General features: G+C 57.0%; 2 protein-coding genes across 9 annotated transcripts in view; one reads left to right on the forward strand and one right to left on the reverse strand.

Annotated features, from left to right (window-relative positions):
• The window catches only part of PI4KA (phosphatidylinositol 4-kinase alpha), a 59,829-nt gene extending 59,164 nt beyond the window's left edge, over positions 1-665 (reverse strand). For 2 of the 3 annotated variants that reach the window (XM_086349127.1, XM_086349130.1), the window contains exon 1: positions 8-209. In XM_086349127.1, coding sequence (XP_086205253.1) covers positions 8-160 — 153 coding nt within the window. In that variant the 5' untranslated portion in view covers positions 161-209. Of the gene's footprint in view, positions 1-7; positions 210-525 lie in introns of those variants that run through there. The other variant, XM_086349128.1, reaches the window with a different exon arrangement.
• Positions 431-11,979, forward strand: SNAP29 (synaptosome associated protein 29). 6 transcript variants are annotated; one of them, XR_015144865.1, is made up of 6 exons: positions 431-817; positions 5,219-5,415; positions 6,686-6,771; positions 8,010-8,108; positions 9,015-9,355; positions 10,566-11,979. XR_015144865.1 is itself a non-coding variant. In XM_086349184.1 (6 exons), exons 1-5 carry the CDS (start codon positions 581-583, stop codon positions 9,314-9,316), a joined length of 777 nt encoding a protein of 258 aa, XP_086205310.1. In that variant the 5' UTR covers positions 431-580; the 3' UTR covers positions 9,317-9,355; positions 10,566-11,979. The 6 variants fall into 6 exon arrangements, 5 of the variants coding, with proteins under 5 accessions (XP_086205310.1, XP_086205311.1, XP_086205309.1 ...); XM_086349184.1 differs by having other exon boundaries at positions 9,159-9,355; XM_086349187.1 differs by lacking the exon at positions 431-817 and adding an exon at positions 846-1,053 and having other exon boundaries at positions 9,159-9,355.
• Positions 11,980-16,297: the final 4,318 nt, after the last annotated feature.

Genomic DNA, 16,297 nt, shown 5'->3' on the forward strand with positions numbered 1-16,297 from the left:
AAGCTACCTTCTCCAGAGATGCCGGTCTCTGCACAGCCAGGGAGCGGGCCAGCGATAAGACGGTGTTGAAGTAGAAACCCCGGGAGGCGCCACCGCCGGCGCCCGAGCCGAAGCTGCCGCCGCCGCCGCCGCCGCCCCGGGCCGCGGCCGCCGCCATCATCGCGAAGCGGCGCCGCCCGCCGGCTTCTCGCACTCGGCCCGCGAGCGCCGGGGCGCACGGCGCAGGCGCGGCCGCATCCGGCTGCCCCGCCACGTGACCTCTCGGTGGCCGACGCCGCGGGGCGTGGCCTCGGGCGGACCCACCGCCGCGGGGGGAGCCAGGAGCCGCGCGGCCGGCTGCTGCGCGGCGCGCGATGGGCGCGAACCCCCCCGCCGCGGGACACGATGGTCGGTTCCGGGGGCGGGGCCTCCGCGCGCCGCAGGCGGAAGCAGCTCGCGCGGCGCCTGAGGCTGGCTGACGGGCGCTGCTTCAGGCCTTCGGCGCGGCGGCGGCGGCAGCTTCGTCCCCGCGACCCGAGCACTCACTTCGCCTCGACCGCACCAGACTCCTCCCGCCCGTCCCGGGCCGAGCGCCGGCGCCATGTCAGCCTACCCCCGGAGCTACAACCCGTTCGACGAGGACGCGGAGGACGAGGACGCCCGGCCGGCGCCGTGGTCGGACAGCCGCGACCTCGCGGACGGGCCCGGCGCGCCCGCCGACCGGCAGCAGGCCCTGCGGCAGGAGGTGCTGCGCCGGGCGGAGGCCACGGCCGCCAGCACCGGCAGGTCCCTGTCGCTCATGTACGAGTCCGAGAGGATCGGAGTCGTCTCCGCCGAGGTGAGTGCGCAGTCGCCGGGATCCGGGCGGGGGCGGGGCTCGCCCGACCAGCCAGGACGGGTCGTGAGGTCTTGGGGACTGGACGGTCGGTAACTGTCGGTCAGCGACCGTAAGAAACGCCGTCTTCACGCCCGAAGGGGCAGTTGCTCCCGGCGATCTCCGGAGTTTAGTCCGCCGGAGTGGTGGTGTTTTTTTCTACTTGTCGTCGAGAGGCCTGTCCACTCTGTCCGGTTCAGGTAAGTAGAGACTCTGGACAGCAGAGCCCGGGTTAGGGACGTGGAGGATCTGTTCCTTTTACACGTTTCTTGGGCAGAAGCCGGGGCCCGGGGGCTTCAGCCCTTCCGCCTGTGCCTGTGGTGTCAAGCATCCGAGGAGATGGGCCTTTGGGTTCTTTCTGGTACTGAGTGCTCCGAAAGGGGAGCAGAGGGGCCTTGTCTGCCTGGACGCTGCTGAGTGCCCCAGAGTCCCAGTCGGGTCGAGTTTCCAGGCCCTTAGGTTTCCTTGCCCGTCCCAGCCAACATGTCCTAGCCGTACGGGTGCGGTCTGTGACTCTCTGCCGCACCAGCTCACCGGTCCTCCTCCTCCGCATCCATAGGTGGTTTCAAAGGTGTTAGGACCTTGGGTAAGAGCTGTTGTTTCTTAGCCACCACAGTTCTCACCCCAGCCCACTAATGAAACACTGAGATTGGGCTTTATTTTTAAATGTTAAGAATGTAATAAGAAAATTATTGCTATGTCAGCTAAGAAATAATTAACCTTAAGCATTTGTAGTTCATTGTCTTCCTCATCACGTTTCTTCATCATTTTCTCTTTTGGCACACTTCCCTCAAGCTGGTCACTTGCAGCCTCTGAGGATTTTGAGGTCCATCCTAGCATTCTCCCACTGCCACTTCCTGTCGCCGTATCCTTCATTGGCCCATCCTGCCTGTCTTTAACCTCACTAAAGGAATTTATGTAGGGTCTGCTGGATTTCTATGTTGGAATCTAAATAGAAGGTGTTGACTTACATCTAGGAGGATTCCCTGGGGTCTTAGGGCCCAAGTGGAAGGGTCACTTGGTTAAAGGGCCCAGGCCCAAGGATGTCAACAGAGAACTGTTTAAAAAGGCATCTGTGACAACTGAGAACAGGTGAAGTAGGAAGCCAGAGGGACAAGAAGAAGAATACCTGAAGCAGAGGAGACCTTGCAGTCTGGTTTCTATGGCTAAGGTGTAGATAGGAGGAGGAGAAGGAGGAGGAGGAGGGACGTTCCCCAGGAAGAGAGGAGCCAAGCTGCACCCGGCCAGGCCCTGCAGCCACGGCTCCTGAACAGGAAGTGCTGCCCGGGGAGCTTCCAGGAAGGGCCCGGAGGAGGGGCTTGGGACCTGGCACAGTCAGAGGGAAGGTCAGGAGCGCCAGAAACACAGACTGTGGGGACAAGCCCCAGTGCTGCCCCCAGGGTCCTTCTCTCCAACAATGGGGACCATGAGAACGAGAGAGCAGCTCCTCAGGCCGTGAGGCTTGACCTGGCCAAGCCAGGCGTTGCCCAAGAGGCGCCGCATGAATGGCGCCTGGGCGGGTGACAGGCTCTGTCACCTGTTATCACACGCTGGCCCTGCCCAGGGCTGAATCAGTCCTCACTCATCTGCTCTCGGAAGCAGGAATGGTCAGCACCCCCGCGCCCCCCACCCCACCCCACGCTCTCCAAGTGTTCTCAATCTCTCTCATCACTCTTTTATTTTCCTGGGGGGTGAGGTGAGCTCTGTCCCAGCAGATCTAAGTCACCTGACCCACTAACCTCCCGACTCAGATGGGAACCCAGCACATACCCAGCACTGAGACATGTCACAACAGAACACAATTTTTAAAGGGTTGGGACTTGACTTTTTTAGGTCGGGAAGGTCGTAATTCAGGCCCAGTGTGGCAGCAGCGGGAAAGTCACTCAGGTCGCCTCTCCCAAGGGAGAGCTGCCCTTCTCGTGAGAAACCTGCAGTGGCAGGCGATCGCTGCGGGTCCTGACCCCAGAGGACCGAGGCAAGGTGGGCCGGCCTGAGGAGCACAGTCCAAAACCACAGAGGCGTGTGGGCCACCCGACTCTCTTCTTCACGGGCATGAGTTGTCTCTTCTCTTTTCCTGAGTTTTAGTTTCTGTGACAATAATGCAGTCACAGCCTTCAGAGCAGAGGACACGCGGAAGGCTGCGCAGGCTCCTCCCACCCCAGCTCCCCCGCCCCTAGCCACTTCTGTCCCTTCTCTGTCCCTGTGGAGGGAGTCTGTGTGTGAAGATACACTTACCATCGTTTTCCTTTTTTTTTTTTTAATTTTAACTTGAGCAGAAGTATTCTGTATGTTCTAGATGGCTCATTGCTTAGCAGGGTGGAGGGCATTTTCCTAGCAACATGAGACGTTCTGCTTTTCCCACCCTGCCGCTGTGTGAGAAACCCAGACCCGGCAGCGAAGCACAGGGTGCTAACCGCCGAATCGCCAGGGAGTTTCCCAACGCTCTGTTCTCTGGGCTGCGTCGTGGTCCCCCTGGTGGATGACCTCTGCCTCTGCAGCCAGTCCCTTGATGCCGGGCCTTTGCCTGTTTGTGTCCCGTGTGGACACAGTCTCTGTGACCCCTTTCACCACCCTGGCCAGGGAGACTGCCTGCCCTGTTCTGGCCACTGACAATTGTGGGGCCCGGGGTCTCATTTCAGGGAGTCCATCAACAAGCTTTGGACCAGGGCCTGGGTGGCCAGCATGGTAGAATCGGAGCTGGGCCGCTGAGAGCATCCTGGCCCAGCCAGCACACCTGCACGCAGCCTCCTGTGGGCCCCTCCCCGACGGTGTCTCTCCACACTCCACAGTCACCAAAGCTCGACTCGGAGAGGTGGGCCCGGGAGGACACCTCTCCAGTCTGGGAACAGAGGCCGTCTCGGCCGTCTGTCCTGGGGGCTCCATGACTTAAAGGACTCCCTCATCCTCTGGGCAGACCCTCCTGCTCTCCAGGCGAGGGCGATCCTAAGCAGAGGCTCCCCTCCAAGGCAGCCTGGGCTGGTTGTGATGCGGCCAGAGTTCTTCGCACAGGCCTGTCCTAAAGCAGAAGCTGATGGAGAGTGGCAGACAGCTGCTCAGGGTGATTCCCAGCTGGTTTCTGACTGTGGAGGAGGAGCTGTGTCTTGCTCAGATTCTGCTCCCACACTTTGCCGGCACAGTGGCCTTCCATGTAATAGGTACTTCCCAAATAGCTGGCAGGTGAGCAGGTGACCCGGCCAGGGGAGGAGAGATGCAGGAAAAAGGATGACCTGAGCTGTGTGGCTCTGGAGGAAGTAGGTCTCTTCTGGATTTATTACTTTCTTGACTTTTTTTTTTTAAATACACTATTGATGGTCTAGTTGAAAAGTTTTAGGATTTGGAAGGGACTTCCCTGGCAGTCCAGTGGTTAAGACTCCTCACTTCCACTGCAGGGGGCACGGGCTTGATCCTTGGTGAGGGAAATAAGATCCCGTGTGCAGCATGCTGCGGCTGAAAGAAAGAAAAGTTCCGGGGTCAAGCTTGCTGGCTCCCTAGCCGTAGGAGGCCCCTTGTGCGGCCAGGTCGTCATTGTCCCGGCAGGTCATACATCACACACCAGCACTGTAGCAGCTGGCCATGTCTGCTCCTCTTCCCTGGAATGTCCACTTGTGGCCACCATGGCGTCCAGGGGGACCTTGCTTTGCTGGGCAGGTGATGCACTGGGGAAGCCGAGGGGCTGTCTACTCTCCAGAGGCCATGTTGGGGGTCCTGAAGACCACTCTCAGGTTTAACGTTCCCCTAGAAGGACTCACAGAACCCGTGGAGCTGTTATCCTTGCCGCTGTGGTTTGTTACAGTGGAAGGGTGCGGGTCAGCATCACACAGGGGACAGGCTGGTGGGCAGAGTCCTGGAGAGCCAGCACAGGCTCCCCTGGTGCTCTCCCCGAGGAGCTGAGCCCGGCCAGCACTTTCTCGGGGCAACGTGCATCCTCCCCACGGCTCAGCTGCCCACCTAGCCTCTCCAGAGGTTGCACCGTGTGGCTCAAGGCCCCACCGTAACCACGTTGCCTGCACAAACTGTCGGGCTGGCCTGAGGACTCAGGGAGGTCAAGTCACTCTTCAGGGGGGCCCAGGGCACAGGGCCAGACAAGGCCTTCCTGGGGAACACGCGGTGTAGACAGCCAGGCCTGCTGAGCTAGCCACCCGCTGCCCCCCTCCCATCAGCCCCAGCACCCTGCACACAGCAGGGGGCAGCAGTGTGCTGCCTTTGCCCCGCTGGTTCTCGGCCACCTGACCCCTGCTTCTGCTGGGACAGAGCCCCGAGTCTGTGTGTTCCCCGGTATGCTGGCTGAGGGTTTAGGGAGGGCCTGCCTCTACAGGTGATGGGAGTTACAGGAGGTGCAACGCCAGGCCTTCTCGTCCTCCCCAGGAGCTCGTGCGCCAGCGCGGGGCCTTGGAGCGCACAGAGAAGATGGTGGACAAGATGGAGCAGGACCTGAAGACCAGCCAGAAGCACATCAACTCCATCAAGAGTGTGTTCGGGGGGCTCGTCAATTACTTCAGGTCCAAACCTGCCGAGACCCCGTCTGCGCAGAACGGCACACTCACCCCCCAGCCTAGTGGCAGGTGAGCAGGTGCCCGGCTGGCTAGTGAGAAGCAGCAGAAGGGGGTTTGGTGCAGGTTCAACTGACAGGCGTTCAGACCACTTCTCGTGCCTTTAACGGCCCCGGGGACCCTGAAAATCACTCACCGGGAGGCGTTTGTCCTGAGACACCTTGAAACAAGTGTTCTGCGCTACTCCTGAGAGTGCGGACGCGACCGCCGTCCAGTCTGCCTACTGTGCGTGAATTGGGTCCCTGTAAACTCCTGCTCCAGTACTCTTGCCTGGCAAATCCCATGGACGGAGGAGCCTGATGGGCTGCAGTCCATGGGGTCGCTAAGAGTCAGGCACAACTGAGCGACTTCCCTTTCACTTTTCACTCTCCTGCATTGGAGAAGGAAATGGCAACCCACTCCAGTGTTCTTGCCTGGAGAATCCCAGGGACGGGGGAGCCTGGTGGGCTGCCGTCTATGGGGTCGCACAGAGTCGGACACGACTAAAGTGACTTAGCAGCAGCAGCAGCAGCAAACTGCTGCTCCCCATGGTTTGAAAGAGAATGGTCACTCTAACCAGTGCTGAGGTGACTTGCTTCCCAGAATTGTTGCTTTAAAAAGCCTTCACATCAAATTTTCCCATGCCTGATCCAAGTTGCCCGTTGATTATCACCTTAAAATCACAGATTATCTGCTTCAGGCGTTGGCCAGAGATGTGATAAAATCGTGTGTGGGGTTGGCAGACGTATAAGTGTCAGAGCTCAAACACAGAAGAACTGCGTTTCTGCTAAAACCGGTGCTCCGTCCCTCCTGCGTCAGATCATTGGCTCTTATCGTAAGAACAGTCTCGCCGTGGTACGGAAAACCCGCACCCTGCCTACTGACACAGAGCATTTAGGCTGCTGCGCTTACTCTGTCTTCTTAGTTGCCATCAGGACACCCAGGCCACCCTGGTGGCTCAGTGGTAGGTAATCTGCCTGCCAGTGCAGGTGATGCCAGAGACGCAGGTTTGGTCCCCGAGTTGGGAAGATCCTCTGGAGGAGCAAATGGCAGCCCACTCCAGCATTCTTGGCGGGAGAATCCCATGGACAGAGGAACCTGGCAGGCTGCAGTCCACAGGGTCGCAAAGAGTCGGACACAGCTGAGCGACTAGACACCAACAATCAGACCGTTCGTCTGTGGCTTGGTCAGAGGAGGCATTTGCCTTTCTCCCACGGCCGCTGCTGGGAAGACTGCCTCCACCACCACAGGTGGTTCTCCTTTCCTCTGAAAGTTTTCTTTTTCTCTTAACTTTTATCCACAGATTGAAAGACGCCATCAACTCCAGTAAAGAGCAGGAGGCACAGTACCAGGCCAGCCACCCGAACCTCAGGAAGCTCCAGGACTCAGGTTTTCGGGGACTCCTTGGGCTGGGGTGGGGCAGCAGGGCCCAGTGGTTCTCTCAGGGAGCTGGGAGTGGGCATCACTGCGGAGTTGGGCCCCTTCCCCCATGGAGAGAGGGATAAGGAAGTGGGAGCCTGGCCCGAGTAGCTCCCAGCTTTTCCGGCAGGGAAGCGCCTTTGCTGAGTAGGCTGTGACCCCCAGGATGCCCTTGGCCTAATCTCTAGGCCCCTGGAATATTCTGGGCCACGTGGCAAAGGGGACAGTGTGGTCGCCAAGTGGCTGGCCTCTTTGAGGGGGGAGTTGTCCTGGTTTTCCGACTGGACCCAGTGAAATCATAGAGGCTGTCTGCTCATGGGAAGGGGGCAGAGGAGAGTGGCGGCTCTCAGGACTGGCTTCCTGGGGCTGGATGGGGCTAGGAGTCGCCTCCCCTCAAGAGGCTGCAGGAGCCCTGCCTGGCCGATACCTGGGTCTGAGCCCAGGGGGGCCTGGCTTGGACATCCACCATCCAGAACCAAGGATGGCTTGTGGGAGTTTGTTGGGGCGGCTAACGCAGCCCATGAGGCCCAGCCACTGGACGAGCAGTACAGGACAGAAGGTGTTTTGTGTCAGATTGCCCCATTAGTATCAAATGACGGGCCCAGAAACGTCCCTTGTCTCAAGAGGAACAGACCTCCTAGGGGCTTCTATGCACCCCAGAGAGCCAGGCATGTCAGACGTAACCAACCTGCAGGGTCTGGCAGAGAAGGGACCAGAGGACGTCTAGGAGGTGAGAGCCTTGGAGGAAGCGGGTGAACACTGCCCCTGAGCAAAGAGACCCCGAGTCTAGTGAGAGCTGGTTGCAGGAGACGGAACCTGAGGGCCAGGGCTTTTCTGCGTGTGCTGGGAAACAGGTTTAGAGAAGGCTTCCTGGGGTCAGACGTGTGTTATTACCGTTTCTCCTCCTGTAGCCTGCACGGGTTTGCACGGTGGCCCTCCACTGTACATCGTTACCTGTACTAAAGCTCTTTGCTGAGCTCGAGGGCCAGGGTCTGGCCAGACCACCGTTACCTGGGGGTCTGTGATCTCGGAAGGGCTGCCCCGAGGAAGCATCGCCTTCCCCCACCTTCCACACCCCCACCTGTCTGTCTCAGTGGCCTGGGACCTGACTGCCTTAGGCCTCCCACCAGTTGTCCAGGTTGAGTTTTATGAGGCGACTCTTCAGGGCTGTCCGTTAACTGTCCTCCCATGCCTCTTTGTCAACTCAGACTCCATCCCTGGAGGGGCCGGTTCAGCTGTGAGCTCTGAGGCTTACCCGCGGAACCCGCACCTTCGCGCCTGTCACCAGAGGATCGACAGCAACCTCGGTGAGCCCAGGGTGCCGCTGCCTCCACGCTCACCCGCCCCGGGCCCTGGGGCCTGCCCCCACCCCACCCCACCCCACGCCTGCACAGCTCCCAGCCCCTTACCCCCTCCAGGGTCTGCCCGCCTGCCTCCATCCTCACCTCTCGTCTGGGTGGTGACGGCAGCAGGGACAGGGTCTGGGGGCACACCGTGCGGCCTGGGCTCTGCCAGCCACCCCCCCCACCCGGCCCCATGCCAGCCTTCTTCAGTCGCCCCTCTGTCTCTAACTTAGTGACAAGGCTTATGGAGCACCCCACTTCTGTTCCCCTGCTCTTACCTGGTGAAAGAGCGGAGAGCAGCTCTGGGCATGTCCCCCACTCCTGTATGCGTGCAAACACTTGTACTCCTGTAGGCACACAAACGCACACACCCGCGCACACATGCACACACACACACACACACAGTCACAAAACCCAACGAAGGAGCCAGTCGGGTCAGGACTCCCCTCCGCGGTCGGCACAGCGGTGTCTGGGGACCCCGGGGCCCTCATGGCCCCTCCCCGCTCACAGCCAGTGTCTCTGTCCCTCTGCTGACAAAGCCCTTTGTGTACTTGAGGCCGACTGTGACCTTATGGAGGCCTTTCCTCTTAAAGACAAATTGAGATTGCTTTTCTTCACTTTGTGTGACAGAAAGGAAAAGTCTATTACAAAGAGGAGTGAAGCCTGAGGTACGTCTCAGATGTGCCTCCCCGCGGCGGACCTCCTGTCTGCAGCTCTGCATCTGTGCTTGACCCAGCGTCAGGTTTAAAGGCAGCTGGAAGTTGTGTGGGCCTGTGTGAATTTCTAGAAGAAATGCCATGTCCGTGTACAGACAGTGGGGGTCGGGAGGAGGGGCTTTTCCATCGACCACTTATTGCTTCTTCACTGCAGCTGTGTGTCTTGGAACCTGTAACTGTTGCCCTGGAACCTGACCATCTCCCAGGAGGAGGGGCCGGTGACCACAGGGGGCATCTGGGGTGCAGGTCCCGACGCCCTGACTTGGCTCAAGCCCACGCGTACCCTCCTGTCCTGCAGATGAGCTGTCCGTGGGCCTGGGCCGGCTGAAGGACATTGCGCTGGGAATACAGACGGAGATTGACGAGCAGGACGACATCCTCGACCGCCTCACGAGCAAGGTGGACAAGCTAGACGTCAGCATCACCAGCACCGAGAGGAAGGTGCGGCAGCTCTGAGGCGGAGGCGGACTTCCTGCCCACGAAGAGATTTCAAAGGTCTTCTTTTAAACTGACAAACTTCACTTACTACTTCAAAATGTGATTTAACATGTGTTTGCAGATGTTGTAACAGTGGGTCTCGCGAGATTTTGTTTAAAGGATGTGGGGCCCCCCTCCCCTCAGGACCCTGACCGCAGAGCCATGGGCCGGGCAGTGGGCAGGCCGGCCAGTGTCTCCATGTGCTGTGTGTCCCCCAGGCCGCCCACAGCAGAGCGCCAAGGGCCGCGAGACCCCAGTTTGCAGCGCTCCCCACCATGAGCCCATCGTGGCCCTCTGAGCCCCAGGAGAGGCCAGCGGCAGGTTCGGGGTGGAGGGGGTGGGCGTCCTCACTGTTGCGTGGACAGACACCACCTCCTCCCCTCCCAGCCCCCAAACTCAGTAGGCATTTGATTTCAGGAGGAGGAGGGGCTTCAGACCCGCCCCGCTCACTGTGATGCCTGGAAACACACAGGGGGCAGGCAAGCCTGGGAGCAGGCTCAGGAGCAGGTGCGACCCTGGCCCCAGGCTGTGTGGCCGGCCGGGCCCCGGGGCGCACACGGGAGCGCCCCAGGGAGGTGCTCTGCCCTCAGGTCACCCGGACCGGGCCCCCACGCAGCAGTGCTCACCCGGCGCCTGGGGTCCCCGGCCCGTCCAGGATGCCCACCCTCTCTCCTTGGCTGCCGGCCACACACCTTGGCTCGTCGTTTGGTTGTCTGTCCCCAGTTTTGGGACTGGGATCCGCACGTGACAGACCGTGCCTGGAAGCGTTTGGCTTTTTAAAAGCCCAGAGGTCACTCTAACCGCCCTAGCGTGCTCTCACTTCTCATTTTCTTAAAGAAGAAGAAGAAGAATCATTTTAAAGCACTAATTAAAATTGATTTCTGAACTTAAATGATTTTGTGTTGGTACCTCCAACAAAATAATTGAAGGCAGAAGGTCTTTTTAAACACAAATTGTTTAAAATGTTTTGAAGACAGTGAAAGGGACTGATTCTGATGAGACAGTGCAGGTCAGAAGCTTTAAAATCACTGTGCCGTCACCTGGCCCGACACGGCGACATCACCGCTTAGGCTCAGTCGCAGGCTAATTTCAAAGCCCCTTAAAGCACAAAGACAGACCTGGAGGTCTGTCAGGCTGCAGTGTGGCCTCCGCACTTATGCGGCAGTTCCAATATAAAAGTTCCACCCCTGATGCCCGACCTTCCTAAAAACACTGACCACTTCTGCAGGTGACCACCTCTGCGGGCAGACACAGCTTTCTGTCATGCTGCAGCCGCCTCGTGAGGCTGACCCATGTCACTGCACCGCTGGAAATGTCCAGGACGCGCGGTGGAAGGCGACCCGATCCACGTCTGCTAACCTCCAGCCCGTCGTGGTCTTTCTCCTGGTAACTGGAAAAAGGAAAAATGTTAAATGTCTGCTTAGCCCACACTGAACCCGTTCAGGGCACCTCCAGCAAAAAGGCTGCTCGGAAGCGTGACTGCAGCACCCGGCACCAGCCCTGGGTCTTCCTCCCCGACGCCTTCCCCCGCGGGTATCGGGGTAACTTCCTGCTCATCGTGCCCAGGTGTGGGCCCTTGGAGGCGAGTCAGCGCACCTGGACCCAAGCTTCTGCGATGGCTCAGTAAACATGCAGAGGCCACTGCCTGCCTCTCGCATCACGGGGTTCGTGACTGTACGGACTCGAGGCAACGCGGCACCTTTGTGAGGCTGCTCTCCCCACGCCCCCACCTCTCACCCCAAGCTGTGGAGGGGAGGTTGGCCTCACTCTTCTGGAAATGTCCCCCCCACCACACACACACACCCTGCACGCGCGCGCACACACACACACACACACACACACGGCCCATGTGTTTGGTTCTGTTCTCGTTCGAATCCCTTATTCTAAGGCCTGAGCCTTGTGCCTGGCAGGCAGCTGCTCCCACACCCACTGAGGGCCAGTGGCTGCTGCTCCACCAGCCGGCAGAGCCGCTCACACTCCTGGAGTGCAAAGGAGGACCGACCTGAGGGGCCTCCAGAATCCGCACGTGTCGGGACACACGGTGGCTAAGGAGAAGAGCCTGCCTCCGGACGCACGTGTCAGGAGACCCGGGGGTGCTGGGCCGGGACCACCGCCTGGCCACGAGGGGTCCGAAAGACAGACCTGGATTTCCACGGTCCATCTGGAAACACGCCGTGCCTTCCCAAGAGCAGCTTTCCTGACTCGAGGCTGGCTCCACGCCACATGTGCTCCGGACTTAGAGGCAAGAGTCCCTCCCGGGGCAGTGTTCTGACCCCGGTGGGCTGTAGTGGCCTCTGGGCTCTTTTCTGTGTCCTGTGGCCTAGGCGACCGCACTCAGCGTGGACAGCACGAGGGAAGCGTGTCTTCACCTCGCTCTCTCTAACTTCTCTGTGAATAACGATTCTAAGCGTGCACGACACTAGCTTAGTGGAAGTCTTACAGTTCGCCTCCGTGAGCCTTTGCGGAGTCATTGACGTTACCGGTGCTGTTACGCGTTTCCCGCTCTGATGAATACGAGGCATTCAAAGCGCACCCGAGCGGGACTCCTGCCCACAGCCAGTGGCAGAGCAGCTCCCGCGCGTCACGCCTTCAACGCAGCAAATGACCATAGTCCTTGGAATAAAACGTGATGTTTTTAATCAGACTGCTTCCTGTGGTGGGGACGGGGTCGGGGGGGGTGGTTTCCTGGTGGTCCAGTGGTTAAGAATCTGCCTTCCGGTGCAGGGGACGCAGGTTCCATCCCTGTCGGGGAACTAAGATCCATACCATGTGGCCAAACATAAAGGGAAAAAGAAAAGTTGCTGAGAGTGTAATCTTAAAAGTTTTCATCAGAAGAAAAAAATGGAGGGTGGAGAGGGGGATAAATTGAGAGAAGGGATTAGAAAAAAGAAAACAATCGAGGAACTTCCCTAGCGGTCCGGTAGCTAAGACTCTGCTCCCAGTGGAGGGGTCCTGGCATCAAATGGTCCCTCGTCAGAGATCCCACATGCCGCAAATAAAGATCTCACCTGCTGCAGCGAAGACCAGGTGCAGCCAAATAAGTAAATAAAAAAGGAAACTGGATGAAGTGATGGATGTTAACCAGATTTATCATGGTGATTATTTTACAATATATGCATATATCTAAACATGCTGTCGGAGAAGGCAATGGCACCCCACTCCAGTACTCTTGCCTGGAAAATCCCATGGACGGAGGAGCCTGATGGGCCACAGTCCATGGGGTCCATGACAGTCGGACACAACTGAGCGACTTCACTTTCTCTTTTCACTTTCATGCATTGGAGAAGGAAATGGCAACCCACTCCAGTGTTCTTGCCTGGAGAATCCGAGGGACGGGGGAGCCTGGTGGGCTGCCGTCTATGGGGTCGCACAGAGTCGGACACGACTGAGTGACTTAGCGTAGCATAGCGTAGCAAACATGCTGTATACCGGAAACGAGGTTATACGTCAACTATACCTCGGTTTGAAAGCATCAGTTGTTCAGCACTCAGTCTTCTTTATGGTCCAGCTTTTGAACTGTGGTATTGGACAAGAGAGTCCCTTGGACAGCAGGGAGATGGAACCCATCAATCCTGAAGGAAATCAACCCATAGTATCCATCCAATACTCTGGCCATCTGGTGTGAAGAGCCGACTCATTGGAAAAGACCCCGATGCTGGAAAAGATTGAAGGCAGGAGAAGGCAGCAGAGGGTGAGCTGGTTGGAAGGCATCACCGACTCAATGGACATGAATCTGAACGAACTCTAGAAGACAGTGAAGGAAGGGGATTCCTGGCATCCTGCAGTCCTGGGGTCACACACAGTAGGAAGTGACTGAGCAACTGAACAACAATACCTTGGTCAAACTCGGGCAGGGGGAGGAAAATCCTCCCACCGCTGAAAGCCCATGCTCTCCCTGCAGGCAGGAAGGCTACTGGAGAAACCAGGTTAAAATCAGAAGCTTCTGTTTCAGAAGCTTTGTTGTCCTCTAGACTGAGCACTGCCAGGCAGGGCTGTGTGTGTTCACCTTTGACCCCGTGACTAGGGTTGCTGTGGCCAGGTAGCCGTCAGCCATAGGATGAAGTCAAAAGCTGAAGGTATCTCAACCAAGAAAATCTAAGAAGCAAACCCAGTGTCTGGACACCCTGACACCGGGTCTTAGTTGTGGCATGTGAGATCTAGTTCCCAGACCAGGGATCGAACCTGGGCCCTCTGCACCAGGAGCAGGAGTCCTAGCCAGTGGACCACCAGCGAAGTCCCCATCCTGGCTCTTGAGCTGCCTGACTACAGACCTCCTGTCTTGGGGAATGACAGGTACCCTTACTGCTTCCACCATTTTGAATCAGGGTTTCTAATCCTCGCGGCAGAAAGCTGGCCTAGGAAAGATGGTTATACTGTGAGTCCGTGGTGAGTAAACTCTGCTAAGATCACTGAGTCACTCTAGTGCTGCAGGAATGGGCGGATCCGATTGCCTGATCTCAGGAGGGCTGGACCCCAAGCTGAATCATCACTGCAGTTAATGGATTTTGCTCTAAGAGTGGAGAGGATCTTGGGTGATTCCTGAGTTTAAACAAAAACAGTCTTCCACCTTCCCCGGTGGCTCAGTGGTAAAGAGTCCTCCTGCCAAAGCAGGCGGAGAAGGCAATGGCACCCCACTCCAGTACTCTTGCCTGGGAAATCCCATGGACGGAGGAGCCTGGTGGGCTGCAGTCCATGGGGTCACTAAGAGTCGGACACAACTGAGCAACTTCACTTTCACTTTTCACTTTCATGCATTGGAGAAGGAAATGGCAGCCCACTCCAGTGTTCTTGCCTGGAGAATCCCAGGAACAGGGGAGCTTGGTGGGCTACTGTCTATGGGGTCGCACAGAGTTGGACATGACTGAAGCGACTTAACAGCAGCAGCAGCAACCAATGCAGGAGACGGGTTCGATCCCTGATATGAGAAGATCCCACAAGTCATGGAGCAGCTAAGCACCACAAATACTGAGCCCGTGCCCTAGAGGCCCTGAGCCAAATGGGCGCATGGGCCCTAGAGCAACCACCACCAAGCCATTTTCTGGCTTCTCAAGAGAAGCCACCTCAATGAGAAGCCCGAGCACTGCAGCTAGAGAAAAAGCCTGCACAGCTACAAAGACCCAGTACAGCCAAAAATGCATTACATTGTTTTAAACTCTTCATTTTCAGAAGCATGATGTCCGTGTGAGTGCTAAGTCACTCATGTCCAGCTCTCTGCGACCCCATGGGGAACTGCTATTATGATGTGGAGGAACCTGAAATGTGTACAGAGGGTCCTGAGGAGGAAGTGTTGGTGCTTTCCGACTGGCTTCTGAGGTTTTCATTTTGTGTGAGGAAAGGGGAACTCAGGACTGCAATTTTCTGTCTAGCAGTGACATTAAAATGATGTTCCCTGAGGCCTCCTGGCCCTTGCCCTGCCGAGGGCCTGGGTCCGGTCCCCGGTCAGGGAACGAAGAGCCCTATAAGTTGTGTAGCTCGGCTGGTAAAATAGAATGAAATGACAGGGCCAGCAGTGCTTGTGTGTGGGATGTATACTTCGGCAAAGGCATTCTGACAAGAACTAATACTGTTTCGCATCAAAAGGAATGTTAAGCTGCTTTATACACTTCCTGTGCTGTCCAGTTAGAACAAGAAGCAAGATCTCATTCCCACACAGATTTGCATCAGATGTATTTTCTGAGCTGTAACTACAGTTCCAGCAGACTTTTTCAGACCTTGATGCCAAGCGCAATGGAAACTTCCATATTTCAAAATCTATTTAATTGGGCAATTCAGGAGTTCCCATCCAAACTTCAGTTGAAGATGATTAATCTGCAGTGTATTCATAACAAGCTAAAAGGCAAATTTTCAGAGAAGAATCTCGGAGGATTCTACACACACCGTCCCACAGTCTGGCTTCCCCGGTGCCTCCACACGGCAAAGGATCTGCCTGCAGCGCAGGAGACCTGGGTTCAATCCCTGGGTCAGGAAGATCCCCCGGAGAAGGGAATGGGTACTCACTCCAGTGTTCTGGCCTGGAGAACCCCATGGCCAGAGGAGCCTGATGGGCTGCAGTCCACGGGGTCTCGCGGAGCTGGAGCAGACTGAGCGACTCACTCTTTCGCTTTCATCCCACAGTAAATATGCGCCGTTGAAATCGTGCAGGTCGGCAGCACCATCTGGGTTCGAGACATTGTCAAAGACGAAACAGAGCCTAATTACATCTCGCTCGGCACTGGCAGGTCGACATTTCAATGTTGGGGGACACCGATCCCAAATGAATTCCATTATTCTCACTAGTATACTTGGATGATGAAACAGTTATACTCAACTATTATGATATTTTGAAGTTCCTTTTAAAATATCGCAGAAAAATTTTCTCATTAGGTGAGAGAATGTTCCAGATTGATAAAAACAGGGGGTGCAGATCCCCTGAGGTGTTAAGATGCTCCCATTTTCCACGATTTTCTACTGGAGCCAGGGAGGAAGAGCAGGAGGCTGGAGCAAGATTACATATTTCTTGATTTTCCTCTTTGTCCTGCAAAGCCTTAAATATTTACTATCTGGAACGTTAGAGGAAAATTTGGGGACGCCCGGTCTAAAGGGTTGCACAGCACTGACCAAGAAGGAACGAGAGGGAATCAGTGTGCCTCTAGGGAACTTCACTGGAGAAGGCAATGGCACCCCACTCCAGCACTCTTGCCTGGACAATCCCATGGATGGAGGAGCCTGGTGGGCTGCAGTCCATGGGGTCAATAAGAGTCAGACACGACTGAGCGACTTCACTTTCACTTTTCACCTTCATGCATTGGAGAAGGAAATGGCAACCCACTCCAGTGTTCTTGCCTGGAGAATCCCAGGGACAGAGGAGCCTGGTGGGCTATGGGTCTATGGGGTCACACAGAGTCAGACATGACTGAAGTGACTTAGCAGCAGCAGGGAATTTTCACTAAAGGCACTCCAGAATGCTCTGAAATCAGGAGA

The sequence above is a fragment of the Bos grunniens genome, chromosome 17 (assembly GCF_055505025.1).
Source record: "Bos grunniens cultivar Pamir isolate PY7600 chromosome 17, Bosgru_T2T1.0, whole genome shotgun sequence".
NCBI lineage: Eukaryota > Metazoa > Chordata > Mammalia > Artiodactyla > Bovidae > Bos > Bos grunniens.